A 23,087-nucleotide genomic window follows, 5' to 3' on the forward strand; every position below is an offset into this window, starting at 1 on the left:
CCTGACTGAACAATCTGTTTAATGATTGCGGATGTAGCGAATGGGAGTTTACTATAAACACTTGTCTTATAGATTGTGGAAGCCTTGGAATTTCCTGAAGATACTTACAACATTTTATTTTAAGTGTCTTTAATCTAGTAAACTTGGAGATTCTTTTCGGGATGATAACAATATTGATTTCATTTAAATATAGTTGTTCCAATACCGGAAAGTAATCAGGCTTCATCAAAAAATCTAATTCAATTAAATTTCCAACATTACTCAGATCTAGAAACGCCTCTATATCTAAAAAGGCAAAAGGTTCAGTACACCAGGGTCTCGATTTGCTAGTATATATAAATAATCCCTCAACCTGTGGTAATTTATAGATGATATCTGCAAGATCCATAAAATTTTTACAACAATAGTAGTATAAACCATTAAACCCGCCAAAGTTCGGGTATAGGAAAGAAAAAACATCAAGTCTTGAGCAGGATGGAGTGTACAAACATTTGAGAGATTTCCACATGAGATGGCTTGGAAAATTTTGAAGTTTTTCACAACTTCTAAGATCCAATTCTTGAAGCTTATCAAGAAATCCAATGGACTCATGACACTCAACTAAATTTCTACAATATGAAAGATTTAATTTCTCTAAGTTTGGGGCGCATAAATTAGGTAATCTCGTAATAGACCCACATCCCATGATGTTAATACATTTCAAATTCCGGAATTGAACCCCCTGTAAAGAAAAAAAAATAGAACTTATTTCAACAAACTTTAAATTAAAATTTTAAACATAATTTTTAAAGACATCCATACCTGCTTAAGTATCTTCTCTAACTGAATGCGACCATGTGGCATATTGAGTGCACCAAGTTTTCGAGGACAAAAATTGGATGGTAAGGGGAAAGGATAATCAGCCCAATCAAGCCACCTTAATCCGTTGGGGAGAAATTTAAGTTCTTCACAAATGTGCACATTATTGACTATAAGAATTTTGAGATTTATCATCCTTTTGAAAGCGTAAGCTGCCAATGGCATTGTTTCTGGTCTATTGGAGCACAACATTATGCCTCGAATTTTATTTGAACCCTGTTTGAATATAGCATTGAGTGGAACACATTGCACAATAGAATTTGTCAACATTATAATGATGGCGAAAAGCACATTTTAGTCCCTACATTTTTAGGCGATTTCTATTTTAGTCCCTAAATTTTATTTTTACCGCTTTTAGTCCCTATCCTGAAAAACGGTTCCGTTTTGGTCTTTGCCGTTACATCAGAAACGGATATTGCTAACGTGACAAACGGCAATAATAAATAATATTTGTTTAATGTGCACGTGGCCTAATTAATAATAAAAAAATATTTTTTGATATTAAAAAATGCCACGTCAGCATATAAATTAAAAAATAATAATTTCTCAATTTAACAAAATAAAAAACAGAATTAAAAATTAAAAAGTAACAAAAAAAAATTAAAATCCAAAAAATATATCAATTTAGATCTGTATTCATCTTCAACAAGAACACTAAGGAACACAAACCCAGATTTTANTAAACCAAACACCAAACTGATCTCCAGCAAAAACACAAACATAAACCCAACAATAGATCTAGAGCAAACCCACAAATATCACCTAGAAAACAAATTAACCCATAAATTTCAAAACTAGAAAAATTTGAAACAAACAAAGACCATTAGAGCAAAATCCCTTCAAACCCAACCGATCCTTGCAACTTCCAATACAAACAAACCCATATGAAACTGAGAACCCAAACCCATGTAAAACTAAAACCATGATCGAAGATCTGAGATTTTGAACCTAAGAAGCCGAAGTCTTCAAGTGGAGGTGTCGAAGTCTTCGATTTCAGCGTGGTTGGCCGCCTTCACTGGTCCATAAAGCTCCATCGTTGAAGAGAGCCCAAGTTTGAATTCAATCTAGACGAAGTCCCATTCTCAAGCACTCAAAAGTCAGTAAGGAAATTAAAATAGAAAGATCAAAGACCCATAAATCCATAAACCCGAACCAACCACCAAAAAACAAACCCAGAAAATCATAAATACCATAAAAAGAAAATCGTGTATTTCCAAACAAACGTTGGTAACAAGAAGATCCAAGAAAAAGAAAAAAAAAAACATAAAAACCCTTCTGACCACAGAGAGCAACTCTAAATCTGAAGCAACCAAAAGGGTAGAGAGATCCTCTATGACCGGCGGCGCATGTCCCCTTGAGGAGGTTGAAGGGCCAACGATCTAGCAAACAATCAAAGAAATAGTGAAAAATAAAATCAAGCAAAAAAATAAGATCCAAAATCATACATATCAATAAATAAGCATATTAAACAACAAATACCCACTGTCTCCAATTGAACCACTGCAATCCTTAAATATAACTGAAATTCCGTATCCATAGGTAATCCTGGCACAGGAGGACGCTGTCACCAACCGTCAAATTTAGGTCTGTAATTCTAAACCGGTTACAGCATCTCTTCTGCGACAGAATTACCAGCAACGGATGAAAAACCATCTCGAGTATAAGGAGGAGGCAAGATGAATACCATAAACAACCCCATAATTCTGTTTTTTATTTTGTTAAATTGAGAAATTATTATTTTTTAATTTATATGCTGACGTGGCATTTTTTAATGTCAAAAAATATTTTTTTATTATTAATTAGGCCACGTGGACATTAAACAAATATTATTTATTATTGCCGTTTGTCACGTCAGCAATATCCGTTTCTGATGTAACGGCAAGGACCAAAACGGAACCGTTTTTCAGGATAGGGACTAAAAGCGGTAAAAATAAAATTTAGGGACTAAAATAGAAATCGCCTAAAAATGTAGGGACTAAAATGTGCTTTTCGCCTATAATGATTTGAAAATAAAATAAAATAAAATAAAAGGTTAATGATAAACTTATATTTTCCTCAACATTAACAAAAAAATAATAATTGATTTTGTATTGCTTAAAAAAGAAGTGAAGAAAAAGAAGTCATACCGTATTTTCTGTAAGAACTTCTAAAGCATCTTCATAACACCATAGCCTTGAACGTTCTCCAAGCATATTTGATTCTTGTCGAACAATTTCTTTACCCATTTGTTGTAGCAAGTCATGCATCCATAACTTGCCACATTCAACCCTTATGAGACACTTATCACTAAGTTTTGCAATACCAGAATCCGGATATAAATCACAAGCAGCTAAGATTTTAACAACGTAATATTTGGGCAATCCTATGAAAAAACATGCAATATCAAGGAAAATATCCTTTTCAATTTCTCCCAATCCTTCAAAACTTACTTTTAGTTTTTTCTGAATATCTTCGTTAGGAATATTCTTATACTTTTCTAATTCACTTTCCCATTGGCGAATGTTTCTTCCACGTAAACCAGAACCTATAATTTGTAGAGCTAATGGAAGGCCACTAGCATAACATATGAATTTATTTGTAAGTTCTAAATAACCTACCTCGGGTTCATTTTTGTTGAAGGCATGATTACTAAAGAGTCGAAGAGATTCACATTGATTCAAACCGACAACCTCGTAGATTAAAGGATCATTTTCAAGAGTGGTTAGCACATGTTTGTCCCTAGTAGTTATAATAACTCTACTTCCATTAGCAAGCCAATCACATTCTCCAAGAAAATTATCTATTTGGTCCAATTTATCAACATCATCAAGAACCAAAAGAAACTTTTTACGGGAAAGTCTTTGTTTGATCACATTGATTCCTTCGAATATACTGCGCACCTTAATTTCTTTGTCCCCTAAGATCTCAGAAAGAAGTTTCTCTTGTAGTTTGATTGTGCTCCAATCTCTTATTGAATTTTCTCTAACATTCATTAGGAAGCTACTTCCTTCAAAATGATCAGCAACTATATTATAAACAGCTTTTGCAATTGTAGTCTTTCCTATTCCTCCAAGGCCATAAATCCCCACAATGTGAACATCATTTGACTTAATATTTAAAAGATCTTCTACGGCTTTTGCAAGAAAATCTACTCCAACTGGGTATTTAGCAACAAACAACTCTGTGCAATTTAATTTAGTACTTGATACCACTTCAATAATTTCTTGTATAAGGTGACTTTCACGATAACTGCCAATTGTAGTGCATAAGAAACATAATTAGATTAGCTGGAAATATAAATACAAAAATGAACTAAATTCAAGATGATTAGCTGTGTGACTTACAAGTGACATATTTTTTAAATAAAGTAAATGTCAGTTAATCACTTATATTTGGCATTAATTGTTAGACTAAGTTAAAAATGGTTGAGTTTTCCTGACCTAGGGTAGCGGTCTCCTTCCAAAACCCTAGCATCAGTGAAACGCCGTGCCTGCCCTTGGGTGAGGCAACTGCAGTCTTTTTACATTTTTCTCTTGTCGGAGTACTAGTACTGATCTTCTTTGGTACTCACTAGAGATGGAGAATCTGTCAGCTATGTGGGGGAAGTTTTCACTGTCTGAGAGTGAGGAAAGTAAGTTTCAAGTGCAAGATGATGTATTGGGAGAGGAGTTCTTTTTAGCAGCACGTTTTTTCACAGTAAGGGCAATCAATATTGAGGCTATCGCTAGAACCCTCAAACTGTTGTGGAGAACAAAAAAAGGTTTTGAGGTCAGAGATATGGGCAACCATAGGGTCTTATTTATCTTCTCGGATGAGTCCGATTTAGATTGGGTTTTGAAGGGTGAACCTTGGACCTTTGATAAGCATCTGGTAGCCTTGAAGCGAGTGGAGAAAACTATGAATATACAGGATGTGCTCTTCGACAGAACAAGGTTTTGGATTCAGATCCACGACCTTCCTATACGCAGCTCTTCAATGGGCGTAGCAAAAGATATAGTCTCTCTAGCTGGGGTTGTGGATGAAGTAGAAACCGAAGCGAAGGACCCTGAAAGCTATAACTTTATGCGAGTTCGGGTAGCGATTGATATTACTAAACCTTTGTGCCGAGGACGGAAGATTTCTACAGTGAATGGCATGGAGGGCTGGGTGAGTTTCAAGTACGAACGTCTCCCGAACATCTGCTATGGTTGTGGAAGGCTTACACATAGCGATAGGGAGTGCTTGGGATGGATGAAGAACAAAGTTCCTATACGTGAGGAAGTAAAGCAATTTGGGCCATGGTTGAGAGCTTCAACCCCACATCCTTTTCGAAAGAGTGTGATCCGGGTAGAAGGCTATGAGGAGGAATGTGATCATGAGGACACCTCTGACAGGTCGGATGAGGTACATCACAGAGATAATACGAGGTTAGGAGATACTCACGAAGAGAAAGATGAGCAACACGAGGGCGGAAAGGAAGTTTCCGATAGAGACACCGAGTTTCTGGGAACCACGGTGGTGCAACGGTCAGATGAGGAAGAAACGGAAATCACGGAGGTAAATGCCCGTAATAATGAAGATATTATGATTGAGATTAATCGAAAGGCTGATTTTCAGGCGCAGTTAGAGGAGATTGACAGTGAGTTGGCAAGATACGATGATAAGGGAGGATTAATGCACGGAGAATTAGCTGGAAGTCAGGACTTGGGTTTGCATGGGCCTAAGTTAGTGGGCCTTCATGGTTCACCAACAACGTGTGGGCCAAACTTAAATGGAAATTCTAATGGACATGGGGCTTCTCATACAGGTCAAGTAAGGGGAAGAAGCACTTACAAAACTCGTGGGCTCCCTAAGCGTGATAAGGTGGAGACCCAACATGAACCTATCCTGTCAAAACGGCCTGTATGTGAATTTTCTGAAGATGAGGAAGCAGGTGTGCATGGGAAGAAGAAGAAAACAGAGACAAATAATGCGACAACGGTGGAGGCTGGTTTTCAGCCCCGCCGAGCACAATGAATCTCTTAGCATGGAACTGCCGGGGGCTTGGGAACCTCCATGCAGAGAACGAGCTTGGTGAAATTATACAAGCTCATGATCCCGCGATCATGTTTCTCTCAAAGACATGGTCTACAAAGGCACAAATGAGAAGGATTAGAGACAGACTGGAGTTTGCGGGTTTGTTCATTGTTCCAAGTGATGACCGGGGAGGAGGACTAGCTATTTTATGGAAGAATAATGTTACATTTTGGGTGGACAGTTTTTCAAAGTACCATATCGACGCCATTGTGAACGGTGGGTCGGAAAATGCGTGGAGATTGACAGGCTTTTATGGGGAGCCAGAAACAAGTCGACGTCATGAAGGTTGGGCCATGATTCGCATGCTCAGCTCTAAACCAAAACTACCTTGGTGTTGTTTTGGAGATTTCAACGAGCTTCTTGAGGTGAGTGATAAGCGTGGTGGAGCTCCACGATCCCATGCGCAAATGCAATCTTTTCGGGATACTCTGGACAGTTGCGGATTTGTGGACTTAGGATTTTCAGGACCTGAGTTTACTTGGCATGGGCGACGGAGAGGGGAGATGATTTGGGAGAGATTAGACCGTGGAGTAGCGAATTATGAATGGATGGCCAGATATCCCACGGGCAGAGTACAGCATCTACACTGCTACACATCTGACCATAGACCGATCTTGTTTTCTCTAGACTCAGATGGAGAGCGGCAGAGGTGGCGAAGGAAGCCTTTTCGCTTCGAATCTATGTGGGTGACAGATCCGAGTTGCAAAGCTACAGTTGCAGAAGCATGGGCTGGTCCACGGAGAGGGACACCTATGTCTAATGTTACTACTAAGATAAAGAATTGCAAGAAGCGGTTAAAGAGATGGAGCAAAGAAACATTTGGGAATGTCAAGGAACAAATAAGGGTGGTTAAAGAAAGACTATGGCTGGCAGAGGCTGAATCTTTACAAAGTGGTGACCAAGGGTTAGTAGACAACCTTAAGGCCAACTTGCACAGTTTACTGGAGAAAGAAGAAAAAATGTGGCATCAACGTTCAAGGGTGCAATGGCTTCAATGTGGGGACAAAAACACACGGTTTTTCCATGGTACTGCTACCTGTAGGAAGAGACAAAATTTCATTAAGGGGCTTAGGGATGATTTTGGAATTTGGCAAAGTGAGGAGCATAGCTTTTCGAGATTGCTCACAGATTATTATGAAAAGCTTTTCACGTCATCTAATCCACATGATATGGACCGTATAGTGGATGGGGTACAGGAGGTGGTGACAGACTCCATGAATGCAGATTTGACTAAACCATACACAGCAGATGAGGTGGAAAAGGCGATAAAGGAGATGGCGCCTTTAAAAGCTCCAGGCCCAGACGGGATGCCTCCACTGTTTTACCAAACTTATTGGTCAGATGTAGGTATGGATATGTTAGGAATGCTATGAGCATATGGATAATAATTGGTGTATTGAGATTTAGTTAGTTAGTTACAATTCTAAACATGTTAATCACATTTAGCACATGTTGGAATTATTAATGCACATGGGGAATAATAGAACCAATAGGATGAGGTCATGTGGGCCAATGAGATTAGAGCTAGTCTCATATAAATACATGATTGTAATCCAATATGAATATCAATGAAGAATAAACCAATTTGTTAGTGCATTAGTGCATATCTCTCTCTCTCTCTCTTAATCTCTCTATTTCTCTATGGAGGGTGACTACCTCGAATTAAGTCAATTTCCCTACAATCCCCATCCATTCACCTATAATTCCAATCAATTCTCTTATAATTCATACTCATCCCCATTAGGAACCACCGGGTTCCTAACAAGTGGTATCAGAGCCGTTGATCTTGAGATGAGCAATTGTGATGAAATAAAACTTTTGAAAAAAATACAAGAATTGTTGAACAAATCCTTAGAAGAATCCAAGGATATTTCAAAGAAGATGAAGGCCTTGGCTGAATCTAACATGGCCATGAAGGCGTTGGCTAAATCTAACATGGCCATGAAAGAAGAACTTTCAAGAGTGCAAGAGGATCTTGAAAACATGTCCAAAGAAGAGTTACAATCTCTTGATTCAATGAAAGTTGAAGAACAAATCAAGTTCCAAGAACCCATTCTTGATGCACCAATGGAGGCTTCCATTCAAGAGTCTATGATTCAAGAAGTGGCAATCCAAGTGTCGGTGATCCAAGAATCCAAGATACAAGCGCGAACAATTTTAATGGTTCTAGAATCGAATGAGGTCTTGAGGATACAATAACATTTCAAGGTTGAGAGAACTAATGAGACCTTGAAGATTAAAGAACCATTGAAGGCTCAAGAATTCGAGCAAATTTTGAAGATCTACGAAGAAGAAACCTTCATATGCATGGGATCGCTTGTCAAGGAGAAATGCATGAATATGGTGATTAAAATGTCACTACGGTATTGGTCCATTGGAAGATCTCCTTTGATGAAGATGCTATTTCACTACAACACCTTGTGGGCAAGATGTTTTCAAGGGGAGGGAAATGTTAGGAATGCTATAAGCATATGGATAATAATTGGTGTATTGAGATTTAGTTAGTTAGTTACAATTCTAAACATGTTAATCACATTTAGCACATGTTGGAATTATTAATGCACATGGAGAATAATAGAACCAATAGGATAAGGTCACGTGGGCCAATGAGATTAGAGCTAGTCTCCTATAAATACATGATTGTAATCCAATATGAATATCAATGAAGAATAAACCAATTTGTTAGTGTATTAGTGCATATCTCTCTCTCTCTCTCTCTTACTCTCTCTATTTCTCTATGGAGGGTGACTACCTCGAATTAAGTCAATTTCCCTACAATCCCCATCCATTCACCTATAATTCCAATCAATTCTCTTATAATTCATACTCATCCCCATTAGGAACCACCGGGTTCCTAACAGGATACTACCCAGGCTGTTCTATCATGCTTGAATTCTGGATCCATTTTGAAATCTATCAATCACACTTTTATAACTTTAATCCCTAAAGTTCGTAATCCGGAAACTGTGACTGAATTTAGACCAATCAGTTTGTGTAATGTTCTATACAAAATTGTGAGCAAGGTGATTGCTAATCGCCTTAAACCCCTACTAAATTCTATTATCTCTGATACATAGAGTGCTTTTATAGCTAACCGGCTTATCACTGACAATATCCTTATTGCCTTTGAGTCTTTGCATCATATGAAAATGAATTGTACAGGGAAGACAGGTTTTATGGCACTCAAGTTAGATATGAGCAAGGCCTATGATAAGGTGGAGTGGTCGTTCCTTGAGAAAATAATGTTGAAGATGGGTTTTCAGGAGTCATGGGTGGATCTGATCCTGGAGTGTATTTCCACAGTTACTTATTCTATCTTGGTGAATGGGGAACCAAAAGGTTTGATAACTCCGTCAAGGAGTTTGAGGCAAGGTGACCCTCTTTCACCTTATCTCTTCCTGTTTTGTGCAGAGGGACTGAATGCTATTCTTCAGAAATCAGCGGAGAATGGTGAAATAAAAGGCTTTTCAATCTGTAGAAATGGGCCAAAACTTACTCATTTATTCTTTGCAGATGACTGCCTTTTGTTCTGTAGATCTACTCTGGAGGAATGTGAAAAGATTAAGGAGTTATTAGCATATTATGAAGAGGCCTCGGGTTAGATGGTGAATAGGGACAAAACCACTCTGTTTTTTAGTAAGAATACAGAAGTACCAGTTCAAGAAGCAATAAAGAATTCTCTTGGTGTTCCCGCAATCCAACACTATGAGAAATATTTGGGTTTACCTTCTTTCATTGGTAGAAATAAGAAGGCATGCTTTACACAAATCAAGGAACGAGTTTGCGCCAAGATGCAAGGTTGGAAGGAGAAGTTACTCTCACAAGCTGGGAAGGAGATCATGATTAAGGCTGTTGTTCAATCTATCCCTACTTATTCCATGAGTGTTTTCAAAATACCATTGGGATTGTGTAAGGATATTGAAGCCATGATTCGTAAATTTTGGTGGGGTCAAGGTGAAAATAGGAAGATCCATTGGATTAATTGGAGTACTCTGTGTAATGCAAAATCAGTGGGTGGAATGGGTTTTCGGGATATTCAAAGGTTTAATAATGCCATGCTAGCTAAGCAAGTTTGGCGTCTTTTTCACCAAAGAGATACTTTGTTGTTCCGAGTTTTCAGTGCCAAATATTTTCCTAATGGAAACATTTTAGATGCCCTTATTCATCCCAAGTGTTCTTATGCTTGGAAGAGTATTATGCAAGCACGAGAAGTCATTCATAAAGGAGCTGTTTGGCGAGTGGGTAATGGCCAATCAATCGACATTTGGAACCACAGATGGCTGACTGAAACCATTCCGGGGCTGATTGTGTCTCCTAGACCCGAAGAAAACCTTCATAAGGTTAGTGAGTTGTTTCTTCCTAACTCTAGACAATGGAATCTGGAACTTATTGATGATGTGTTCTATCCTTGGGAAGCGGATGCGATTAAAGGGATTTATATTAGTGAAGATAGCAGTGAAGATAATCTCATATGGCCCTTAACTCCAAATGGCGAGTACTCTGTTCGTAGTGCTTATCAGTTGTTGTCGAGTACCACTATGAATTCCACTGCTAGTTCATCATCTTCAGAGGGTTTCAAAGGGGTGTGGAAAGGGATTTGGAAAATCCGGGTACCGAATCGTGTTCGTCACTTCATGTGGAGGGCAGTAAAGGACTCGCTACCAACGAAACTCAATCTGCACCGACGACACGTAGTGGGGGAAGCTCTTTGCCCTCTCTGTGATGACACTCAGGAATCAATCTTACACAGCCTGTGGTATTGTGAGCAAGCCCAAGTAGTGTGGCGGTCCATAAGGAGTTTTGCGCCAATGTATGAGAAACATCATCGTACCTTCATGGATCTATTTGAAGGTGTTTTGCTGCAGAATTCAAGCTTCCATATTGCATGGTTTGCAACCATTGCATGGTGTTTATGGCAAAGGCGTAATAGACTACGTGAGCACCAACCTACGTGGCCACTGTTGGAAGTTGGTCGACGAGCACGTACCCTGGTGGAGGAATTTTTTGAAGCGCAGAAATAGGGCTTGACACCGTCTACCAGTCAACCTCCAGTTCGATGGACACCACCTCCAGAAACTCTGTACAAAGCGAACTTTGATGCAGCCGTGTTTCAGCATTTGGGTATGGCTGGTTTGGGCGTGGTTTTTTGTGATTCAGGTGGTAATGTCATAGCAGCTCTAAGCCAAAAGATTCAGCTACCCAACACGATAGAACTGGCGGAAGCATTGGCAGCTAAACGAGCAGTCACTCTTGCAGCAGAACTGAGCATTTTCAAGGTCATGTTTGAGGGAGATTGCATGCAGGTTGTACGGGCTTTGAATGATCATGGTAGATGCCTTACTATGTACGGTCATGTGATTGAGGAGACTCGACGATTGGGTTCCTGTTTGGAATCTTGTAGTTTTCATCATGTAAAGAGGGAGGGAAATAAGTTAGCGCATTCCCTTGCTCCTAGAGCAGTTTCATCTGCAGATATGGATGTTTGGGTGGAAGAACTACCCGAGGACCTGGAGGCTGTATTTCAGGGTGATTTTGTTTTGTGACTTGTCAAAGTGATTTCTAGATTAATAAAACTCCTCTTACCTTTTTCTCAAAAAAAAAAGTAAATGTGCATGTAACTCATAGTCATAGATTTTAGACTATAATTAATTTGAGACTTAAATGTGCATTTTTTTTTCCTACTTTGAGCCCTCATTCACTCTCTCAATTTTTCCACCAACACTATGTCACTACCCCCTATTCTTGTTCTTCACCTCATGCCACTAGCTGCCCCTTCATCCTGCACCGCTAACCCATTTATGATCCTCCGAAAATAAAATGATTAAGAAAATTATCAAATTATCAAGTTAACAAGCCTTGATTTAAACAACACTTCCTTCTCTCATAAGTGTGGGTGAAAGGTAAATTCATGAGATGAAAGCACATTTGATGTGTTTTTAATTTTCCAATCAAGTAAAAATATAACAATAAAAAGTGTGCTAGACAAACTCTTAATTGTTAAGATCAAATCCTTCTATTTGTGCTAGCCTTTAGTGCCTTAGTAGTTAATAGTAGCAGATATTATTGTAATAAAATACTATATTATCTTAATTTGGTATTTAGTGATCATAACAAAACCATTAGAGGTTTGAAAGCTATATAAAAAGACACAAGATTAGTGATAAGATACATACCCATCCTCATAATGCCATCCAGACAAACTAGCTGCTTCCTCTAGAGCTGCCCTCCACCTCAGCACTTTCTCTATGTTATTCTCGAATTTTTTCTCTTGCATAGTTAGTGCTATTCCAAAATTACCTTCTTGCTTGCGTACTTCAGATGGATCCACTTTGTAAAAAATTGGTAAAACTTTTTGTCCATTTTTCTTACACTCAAGAATCTCTGTAAGTTCTTCTAGGCACCAAGTGGAAAATGCATAATTTTGAGAGAATATGATAATTAAAATCATTGACGATTTAATGGCTTTGATAAGTTCCGCTGAAATTTGTTCACCTCTTTGGAGATCATTATCGATGAAAGTCTTGAAACCTTTGTTATGCAAAGCCTCATATAAATAGCTCGTAAAACTATAGCGTGTATCTTCACCTCTGAAACTCAAGAAGACATCATAGTCCCACTTGTGAGTGGAAGAAGAAAAGGATTCTCCTTCATCGATCGGGAAAGCCATCAAGATCTATGTGGAAAAGATTGGAAAGATCAAAGATGTGATAAAACGAGAAGTACAAGAGATGAGTAAACCACTCCAAAAAAAAAAGTTTTCTTTTGAAAAAGAGCAGTTTGAATGGAACGCTCAGGTTGATTGAACAATTAGGAAGAGAAATAGGAATAAACTCCTTGGAAAAGAGCTTTTAAAGCAGAGAAATTCCTACGCATTTTTAGTTTTCTTAAGAAGTTAAGTAAAAATTGCAAATCAATGATCTTTTGTTTAGGCTTACCCTTTTTATTCCATAAAAAAAGAAAAAAAAAAAACGAGAAAGCCATCAAGATCTATGTGGAAAAGATTGGAAAGATCAAAGATGTGATAAAACGAGAAGTACAAGAGATGAGTAAACCACTCCAAAAAAAAAAGTTTTCTTTTGAAAAAGAGCAGTTTGAATGGAACGCTCAGGTTGATTGAACAATTAGGAAGAGAAATAGGAATAAACTCCTTGGAAAAGAGCTTTTAAAGCAGAGAAATTCCTACCCATTTTCAGTTTTTTTAAGTAGTTAAGTAAAAATTGCAAATCAATGATCTTTTGTTTAGGCTTACCCTTTTTATTCCATAAAAAAATTAAAAAAAAAAGTTGAATAAGATGCCAAATATAAAACGAAAAAGCTCTGGAAAATAAGAAAAAGTAAGAAGCCTCTCTTCCTCGAAATTTCCATGGTGCAACTTTCCAAGCAGCTTCAGCTTTCCTTCCTCGAAGATCATGCCAAGGTGCAGTAAATATGCCTACAAAAAAAGCAAAATCACTAACTAGAAATCCCTCTTCCTCGAAGCACTAACCAACGGTCTCACGCGGCTTTAATTTTCCTTCCGACAAGTTAAAGTCGATTTGTCCATCACATAGCATCGGGCAGAGGGTCCATCACATCACATTACATCACACAATTATTAATTAATTTTTTAGCTTAGAGCCTATACATACGTGAAAAATTTGTTCCAGGCACGTTTAAAGTCAACTTTTACTATTTTATAAACTTATTTTTACAAAATATTTACATTATACATATTTATTTAAATAAAATATTTATTTTTTTACACGGTAAACAATGTCAACTATTTAAATAAAATATTATACAAATTTTTTTATACAGTGAGGTGAGTCAGGGTAGCAAGAGAAAAGAGAAAAAAATTTTTTATTTACACAGTAAATAATAACCGTACATATATATACATAATTACTGTTTATATACATATATTTTCACATTTTTACAAAAACTAATATAAGTGTTTTTTGAGTTAAAACATGTAAAATTAGTACTTTTTTTTATTTTAAAAAATTATAAATGAATTAATGCGATTGCTCTTAATATTTACAAACACATGAAAAATAGAGTATCAATTGTGAAGGACTCTAATTTTTTTTTCCTTCTTATATAAAATATTTTTGTTATTTTAATATATTAAAAAAGTAAAAAACATAAAATATAATAGTTAAATTTTTTAATTTTATAAAAAAAATTTGAATATGAAAAGAGTACCTTTGACCAAAGAGTATCTTTGTTAATTGTTTTTACACTAAAATTTAACTGGAAAAAAGTATCAAAAAATGATGCTAGGTAATTGGTGAAATTCATATTTTTATGACCAATTTAATTTATTTTGTGGACTCTAATTTACTTAAATAATAATTTTTTTATCCTCAAATAAAAGACTTATGATCAAATTTCGCCTACACTCAAAGTCATTGATTCAAAAAGAAAAAGAAAGCAGTTGAATATGCAAAATATAAAACGAAAAAGCTCTAGAATTCATCCAAAAAGAAATCCCCCTTCCTCGAAATTTCCATGGTGCAATCTTTCCAAGTGACTTCAGCTTTCCTTCGGACTAGTTAAAGTTGACTTGTCCATCGCATAAACTTGAAGATCACGCCAAGGTGCAGTCAATATGCCTACAAAAAACAAAAGCAAAAGCAACTAGAAATCCCTCTTCCTCGAAGCACTAACCAATGGTCCCACGCGGCTTCAATTTTCCTTCCAACAAGTTAAAGTCGATTTGTCCATCACATAACATCGGGCAGAGGGTCCATCACATCACATAACATCCCACAATTGTTGATTGATTTTTCAGTTCCCTTAATATTTACAAACAAATGGAAGATAGAGTATCAATTGTTTAAGAGCATCTCCCACGGAAGATAGGACGCTGGTTTTTTTTTTTTTTTTAGAATCTTTGTTATTTTAATATATTAAGTACCTATTTGGTAGGAGCTGAAAGGTAGTGCGTCTGTGTTTTATAACTTTTTTTTTTTAAGTAAGAAGCACGTCTTAGTGCTTTTTATTGAGTCTTTTTGCACTGTTTTACAAAATTTATAAACTTTTTTTAATAAAATTTTTATTAAAAATGAGTATCACAACATTATTTATATATTTAAAAATTATTTTGTTATATTATTTTCAGTTTTTAGTAAAATAAACGATATTCAAACAGGCCTAAGAATGTAAGTAATATAAAATTTAATAGTTAAATATTCAAAATTAAAAAAAAAAATTTAAAAAAAAAAGAAAAGAAAAGAAGAAGAAGAAAAGATAATTTTTGGGTATGAAAATCAAAAAAGTACTTTGAACAAAGAGTATCTTTGTTCATTATTTTTACTCTTTCTTCGTTATTTTTACACTAAAATTTAGCTGAAAAAAGTGCCCAAAAATGATTCTAGGTAATCGGTGAACTTCATATTTTTATGATCAATTCAATTTAATTTGTGGGCTCTAATTTACTTAAATGATAATTTTTATTCTCAAATAAAGGATCTATGTTCAAATTCCGCCTACATTCAAAATGCTTGATCCAAAATCAAATTTTAAATTTCTTATTGGAGACTTTTAACCACACTATGACAGACCTACTAAGGACCAATTGACACTCCAAATTGAGCTTTTTCTCTAAACTTGAAATAACTATATTTAAAAATTATTTCTCTAATTTATACTATTGTTTTGGTTTTAATTCTCAAATAAATTCCAATTTTATACATGGATGTTGTGTTGGCAATTATAATATGTAATTGGTTTTCTAAAATATTCATAAAATCATAAATTTGGATTAGTAATCTATAATAAATCGCTTTTCTTATAAGAGAATTTAATTTTAGATGTGTGTATGTATGTATATATATATATATATATTTTTTTTTTTTGTTAGATTCTAAATGTTTAGAATCATATTTTTATGGTGTTGACAAACTGAGAACAAAACATGTCCAGTCTAAAGTATTAGGCAATACTTAAAAGTATTTATTTCAAGGTTCAAGTCTAGCTGACTCTAGAAAAGGAAGATAGTTTCTGTCTTGCTTGACCGATCAAGAATTAGACTCAACCAATCGAAAATCGCAATAACAGAATTCTGCAGAATTTTTTAAAACAGGCCCAAGCCCGTGAAAACATTTAGGGTTTCATTCCAACTTCTCCACATATAAAAGAGAAACCCTAGTTACATTTTGCAGACTTTTGAAAGACTTGTGTGTTACTCTTTGTGAGATCTGAGAGGTTTTGTACTTTCTAACTACACAAGAATCTACCGGAGCCAGATCTACAATCAAGCGTTGGTAGACCATAGCTGCTGCATCAAATAAGTTGTACGTCATCTTTATCAAATTAAATAAATTAATTTTTTTTTTTAAAAAAGTCTCTCTCGCTACAAAACCAAAACCCTCTTTTTTTAATTTATTTATTTATAAATTTGCAGGTTTTATAAGTCAATATAACTGATAGAGAAAAAACGCAATAAAAATGAGTGTAGGTTAGAAATGGGGGATGATTGTATTGTAGCATTAATTCCAAATTGAAAACTCAATTGAAAGGAACATTTCAAACCCAAATCTAAAAAAATATACCAGTGTTGATGGGCCATAGATTTTTTCCGGTGTCTTATTCTGCCTCTTTCTTTGTTTCTTTCTCCGTGTACATCGTATTTCTCTCATGGCGCCGTATGAACCCTGTCTCTCTTTGTGACTGTATCTTTCTCAAGCTCTTCGTCTGTATTTTACCACTCTGTTCTCTTCCTTTTTATCCGTACGACAAGCAAGGCCTTTTTTTTTTAATAAATTTATGCAGTTTATTTTTATATTTATAATGAGAGGCTTTTAAACGTTGTAGCGTTACCAAGCAAACGATATACCGTGCGGTTTTTTTAAGATTAAACTGTACACGTGTCAGTTTCTTAGATGGGCATTTTTCCTAACGTGGTAGCACCTCCTAGAGGCTTCTGCCACATTATGTTTAGGGAATGCCTTTATTTTTGTGTAAGCCTATTTTTCTAAAGCAAAAGCGAAAACTGGTGGCCCCACTCTTCATAGTGGATTGCCAGCCCACGCTGAGGAGGAGCTCGTCTTGTCGGTTATCTACAAAAAGTACTCTTACATATGTTTCATTAATTAATATAGAAATTTATAAAATAAAACAAAACGATGTAAATACAAAATATATAATTAAGTTGAAACTAATATAATTAATCCATCAAATAAGTATTCTTCTTTCTGGCCTATACATGATAAACTAATCTTTGGTGAAATATTATTAGCTCTATGATTTCTATAATTTCTCCTATCCATTCCAAAAATAAATTAATTTTAGATAAGATGTAGAAAAGTTGCATTCTTTATAGTTAACAACCATATAGGTTTTGAAATTTATGTTAGGGTCTTGACAATAATAAGCAAGACACTTCGAGGAAAGGGTGACATTATTTCCCACTTCCTTTTCCAACTTTTCCAAACCTTGTTACCCCACACGGTTCCATTATTCAACAAAACTTTATAAGATTCTACATTATTTCCCACTTTCTTTTCCAACTTTTCTAAACCTTGTTACCCCCACACGGTTCCATTATTCAACAAAACTTTATTAGATTCTTTTGCCAACAGTGTTGAACTGCCGTGCCAAGCGAAACTACCTAGCACTTTCCTAGAATCAACAATGACACCACTCGTATTAGTGGGTGTATAATATAAAAATGTATAAAATTTATATAGTTTTGTCTAAATATTATTCATATCAGTCAGTGTATAATTATATAAATTTATAAGTTTGTTATAATAATCGTGTAAATTTGTACTGACACTATTCATTTTACATTTAGTTTTTTGTTATTTCTTTACGTATCTTAATGATGAAAGAAGAGAGTGGATTATTGTTGTTGTATATGAAGAAAGAGAAACAATTTAGCAAACTTGTAAATTTAGCAAACAATAGAAAAAGTAGTTTTTTATGATAAAATTGACAAATTTTTTTTCACAAGTTAATGCGAACAATACTCCAATTGGAAAATGTTAAATGCACTGCCGCTAAAAAACACAAAAAATGAAACTTCATCCTAGTGGTTGAAAAATGATAAAATACTATTTTGATTTCTAAACATTATTAAAAGTTTGTCTTGAGTTTCTAAGTTTTAAAAAATTCATTTTTAATCCTTAAACTTTGTAATGAGGTTTTTTAATAGTTCGGAAAAAAAATAGAAATGAAAAAAAAAATTAATAATTTAGGGACAAAAATTCAAACATTATTTCCCACTTTCTTTTCCAACTTTTCCAAACCACTTTCTTTCTTTTCCAAACATTATTTCTCACTTTCTTTTCACACTTCGAGGAAATGGTGACATATTACCCCCACACGGTTCCATTATTCAACACAACTTTATAGGATTCTTTTGCCAACAGTGGTGGACTGCAATGCAAGCGAAACAACTTTGCACTTCGTGGGTGTATAGTAGAAAATTGTGTAAAATTTACACAATTTTATCTAAACAAAATTTCATATCAATCAGTGTATAATTAATATAGAAATTTGAAGAACAAAGCAAAATGATCTATGCAAATACAAAATACATAATTAAGTTGAAACTGAAATTATTAATCATCAAATATATTCTTCTTTTTGGCCTGTACATGATAAACTAATCTTTAGTGAAAGGTTATTAGTTCTATGATTTCTTTGATTTCTCCTATCCATTCCAAAAATAAATAAATTTTAGATAAGATGTAGAAAAGTTCTATTTTTTATATTAACAAAGATAATAACAATTAATATTGTAGTTTTTGAAATGTTAAGTCCTGATAATAATTCGAGGAAATGGTGACATTATTTGCCACTTTCTTTTCCAAATTTCCACACCTCGATACCCCACACGGTTCTATTATTGAACCATACCTTTTATAGATTCTTTTGCCACCAATGAAAAATGTTGAAGACGCCAAGTGAAAGTGTGAAACCACCTTGCACCTTCGTAATAGTAATAGCATTAGGGTGTAAAAACACCCTAATTGTTATTTTACCCCTTAAAACTTTCAAACCATGCTCCATCAGGCTATGTAAATTCAAAACTTTTTCCATCCTTACTATAGTGAGTTAGTATATATGCATATGCAACCTTACTATTCATGGGATTGTAAACAAAAATATAATATTTTAATCTCTCAAACTCTCTCTTTTTGCATATATAATATTTTTTTTATTATTTTATTAAGTAGTTTATATTATTTTCTTGGGACGTTGTACGTAAAATTAAAAACTAAGATGTAAGGTGAGTTGTAAAATAGGTTAGTAAAATAGATAAAGTGGTGTTTGATAACGTAAAATACGTTTGTTTGTTTGTTTTTTTTTTTCCATGCTTCCAACTATATTTCACTTTTATTCAACAATAAAAGAAAAGTGTCCCACTGCATTTGTTTTTTCTCCTTCTTTCACTATACAATATTAGATGCAGCATAAGAAATTTGAATAGTACAGATTGACTTTTGAGGTTAGTAAGAATATTCTTAATAAACGCAAAAGATATTAGGATATTGATGCCAAAATAAAGTTGGCAGGACTATATATTTTGGGAAGTTGATTGACCAAATAAACCTAGAGCTAATATATGAGGTAAGTGCATTTCAATAAAATTTTAAGAAAATTTATCTAAGGCTTTATATTTTATAAGCCACGTGCATGACAAACAGTCCAAGTGGCATATTCCACCAAGAAGTGGTTGTATTGGCATGTATACTTATTTACTTCTCATGTTTCAGCAATTTTGTGCTGTTTTACTCATCGGTCATGCATCAAGTAATTTATGATTGGTTATGAAGTCATGATTTTATCAGTCATCAATGCAAATGTCAACAAATTATCGACTCATTAAGTCATGATTCTATAGAATATGGATGAAATTTTAATTTTAATTTTATTTTTTCAAATTGCTGTGGTTTATTAATGTTTATCAATTTTCTCTTCTAATTCCCATTAATGCTTGATACCCATGACCATGAGCTTGTAGGTATTACAACTGGATTTTTTTTTTTTTTTTTAATTGAGGAAAAAGATTAAGGAATCCAAAGTTTGCAATTTAGTTGGTTTCTAAATTACTAGCCAAGGCTAGCTTAAGGTATTGTGGGGTCTAAGGCGACTACTTTAAGTGAGTTCTATTCTTATACTTTAAATATTAATAGAATATTCATTTAACTTTTGTTTTTTTTTTCTTTTTTCCATTTAAAATCTATTTTTTTAGGGAAAAAAATTACAAATTAAAATTAACCCATCGCATTACTCAATGACTATACAATTAAAATAAAGATTATTTATTGAATGAAGTAACCAAATACTAAAAAATATGATTGAAAATTTTAATAAAGTTATATATTTGATATCTCTAAATAAAATTTGAGTATAAATTTATTTACTAGTATAAGATTGATGAGTTTTTTTTAACATTTATGTGTAAGAGATTAAATGATTGACCCATCCAAAGAAAACATTTTCTTTAACTGGTTTTTCTTTGATAAAAAAACAACTACTTTTATTTAATAATGAATATTTAGGGCTTAATTAATACTTCTATTAGTATAAGAATATCTCTATTGGTAAAAATTTAGGGGTCTTTTTTCATTGGGGGCCTTAGGCGGTTGCCTATTTGGCTCACCCATTGAGCCGGCACTGCTACTAGCGTCTAGGAACTCAAATAGAAGAAACATGTTTTAGGTTATTTTGCATTTGTTTGGATACATTTATTTTGCTGAAAATTGAAAACACTGTAGCAAATAATTTTAAACGCCAGCTGATTTTTTGGGGTTGAAACTATTGTAGCTTCAGCTGAAAGTACTATAGCGTTTTGTTTTTTTTTTTTTTTTTAAATTTTAATTTCACTCCTCTTCCACCCTAACGCCTGTCTTCGAGAACACAATCCAAGTCCATGCCTAGAAGAGAAATCCATGAGGAAGAGCTCTCAGTCTGACGCTGACGAAGATCGGGTTCAGGTTCAATAGAGAGTACTCTTCCTTCCATGTCGTTAACACCTCTCTTCCCATAAACCCATTTCACGCCTTTCCCTTATTTGTCCTCGGATCGTCGACTATCCCGATGAAGATCAATCTTGGAGTTCACTATAAATTTCTCCAAACTTGCTGACCCATTGTTAAAGGTAACTTGCTGACCCATCTGTTGAATTCCATCGTGGTCAAGACCCGTCCTCTCTCTCACACATTTTCTCAAACATATGAAGCACTGTAGCTTTTTTTTTTTTTTTTTTTTTTTTTTTTTTTTTGTTTTTTTTTTTTTTTTTTTTTTTTTTTTTTTTTTTTTTTTTTTTTTTNTTTTATTATTTTATTAAGTAGTTTATATTATTTTCTTGGGACGTTGTACGTAAAATTAAAAACTAAGATGTAAGGTGAGTTGTAAAATAGGTTAGTAAAATAGATAAAGTGGTGTTTGATAACGTAAAATACGTTTGTTTGTTTGTTTTTTTTTTTTTTTTTTTGGCATCTCCAGATGCTAGTGTTCTAAGATATTATGAAATCCTTGTCTCAGAAAAAGTAATGAATAAATAAATAATTTGAAGGAAAAGTAGAATGACCTTATGTGGAACACAGGGGGCGTAGGGACTTGAAAACATATCCCCTACAAAGTGGGTAAATTTTGGATTTGGATCCGGTGCAATACCCACTACACACACTCACATTAATTTTTTCCACTTTCATTTTTTAATTTTAACTTTTAACTTTTTCAACTTCAATGGTTGAGATTGAAAGTTTCTTTTTTAAACTTTCAATCTCAACCGTGTATTGCTATTGCATCAAGTGCAATACCTACGGTTGCTATTGCATCAGGTACAATACCCTAGGTATTGCACCTGATCTGAATCCGTAAATTTTTATTTACCATTTGTCCACCATTGTGTGTGTGTGTGTGTGTGTGGAGAAAACAGTAAGCACAAGTTATTTACCATCGAGATTTTTCGGTACTTATTATTAGACGAACACTTGCCAAATGTCTCATAAAAAACAAATTAAAAAAAAAAAAGAACTTGCTAAATGGAAAATAGGGGAAAATACACTTTTGATCGCTACATTTTAGCTGATTTCCATTTTGGTCCCTAAACTGATTTTACTACTAATGTAGTCCTTAAAAAAAGAAAATTATTTCTATTTTGGTCCCTGCTAACAGAAAAAGTCATATGTGACAAACGGCATATCTTACTTGTTCACATGACACTGACGTGGATATTAAATATTAAAAATACTTATTTGGAATTTTTGAAATGCCACGTCAGATTTAAATTAATAAAAAATTAAAACGAAAAATCTAGGTCAGAAAATTTAAAAAATAAATAAAATAAACATTAATTTAATTAAATAAGAAAAAAAAAAAGTTTAAAAAATTGAGTTCCTATCCCAAAAGAAAAAAAAAATTAATTAATTGAGAAAAAAAATATTTATAACAATTGTGGGACTCAGTTTAGAAAGGTTCCCCAACAATACATTTTTAGAGAGTGGATCGAGGTTTAGGCCCTAACAGACTAGCAACGGAATACAAGCCCGCCCTCTTCCATTGAGGGGAGTGAGCCCAGTTTACAACTAAGGGTAGCTCCTCGGCACTCGTTCGAGGAGACCCTTTCCTTGAAACTAACACGACCTCTAAGTCCTTCTATGTCATTCCCTCCAATGATCCAAAAAATCCCCCCCTTTAATTGTTTTGCTCGCCTTTCTTTTATAGTTCTCTTCCTCCTATCTCGCTTCTTCCTTCTGTTATCACCATTGCCTTCTCTTGGCGTCCGTCCCATCAAGGCTTATCCGTACTCAAGTGGTCACTCTGATCGATGTTCCTGCAAGGGGTTACTCTCCATTAATGCACAGGGGGGTTAGGTGAGCGCATTCAATGCAGAGGTGACAGCTCACCTAAGGCTTGCTCCTTCGCCGTGCTCCTGTCACTGACGCATGTTTTTTTTTTTTTTTTTTTTTTATAAATAATTCTCATAGTACAAGTGTGTTTGGATACTGCTTATTACTGAAAACTGAAAATTGAAAACATTGTAGCAAAATAATTTTTAAATGTGTGAATAGTGCCGTGGGACCTAGTTTTGAAGTTGTTTTTGGGGAAAAAAGTACTTACGGGTCCTGTGAATAGTACACGAGACCCATATCTGAAACGTGAAACACAGACGCAAGTGCTTTTCAGCACTACCCAAACATACACTACTATTTTGATTTTCAATTAATTTTGATGCATAGAGAGAGACCTTACTT

At 34.6% G+C, this 23,087-nt stretch overlaps 1 protein-coding gene across 10 annotated transcripts in view; it reads right to left on the reverse strand.

Annotated features, from left to right (window-relative positions):
• Positions 1–13,329, reverse strand: part of LOC112017723 (disease resistance protein RPV1) — a 35,270-nt gene extending 21,941 nt beyond the window's left edge. For 9 of the 10 annotated variants that reach the window (XM_065767677.1, XM_065767672.1, XM_065767669.1 and 6 more), the window contains exons 1-4: positions 12,066–13,328; positions 2,985–4,086; positions 802–1,074; positions 2–721 (exon numbers count right to left, since the gene is read on the reverse strand). In XM_065767677.1, coding sequence (XP_065623749.1) covers positions 2–721; positions 802–1,074; positions 2,985–4,086; positions 12,066–12,559 — 2,589 coding nt within the window. In that variant the 5' untranslated portion in view covers positions 12,560–13,328. Of the gene's footprint in view, position 1; positions 722–801; positions 1,075–2,984; positions 4,087–12,065 lie in introns of all 10 variants that reach the window. The other variant, XM_065767678.1, reaches the window with a different exon arrangement.
• Between the last annotated feature and the right edge of the window lie 9,758 nt (positions 13,330–23,087).

The sequence above is a fragment of the Quercus suber genome, unplaced genomic scaffold (assembly GCF_002906115.3).
Source record: "Quercus suber isolate HL8 unplaced genomic scaffold, Cork oak 2.0 scaffold_834, whole genome shotgun sequence".
Taxonomy (NCBI): Eukaryota; Viridiplantae; Streptophyta; class Magnoliopsida; order Fagales; family Fagaceae; genus Quercus; species Quercus suber.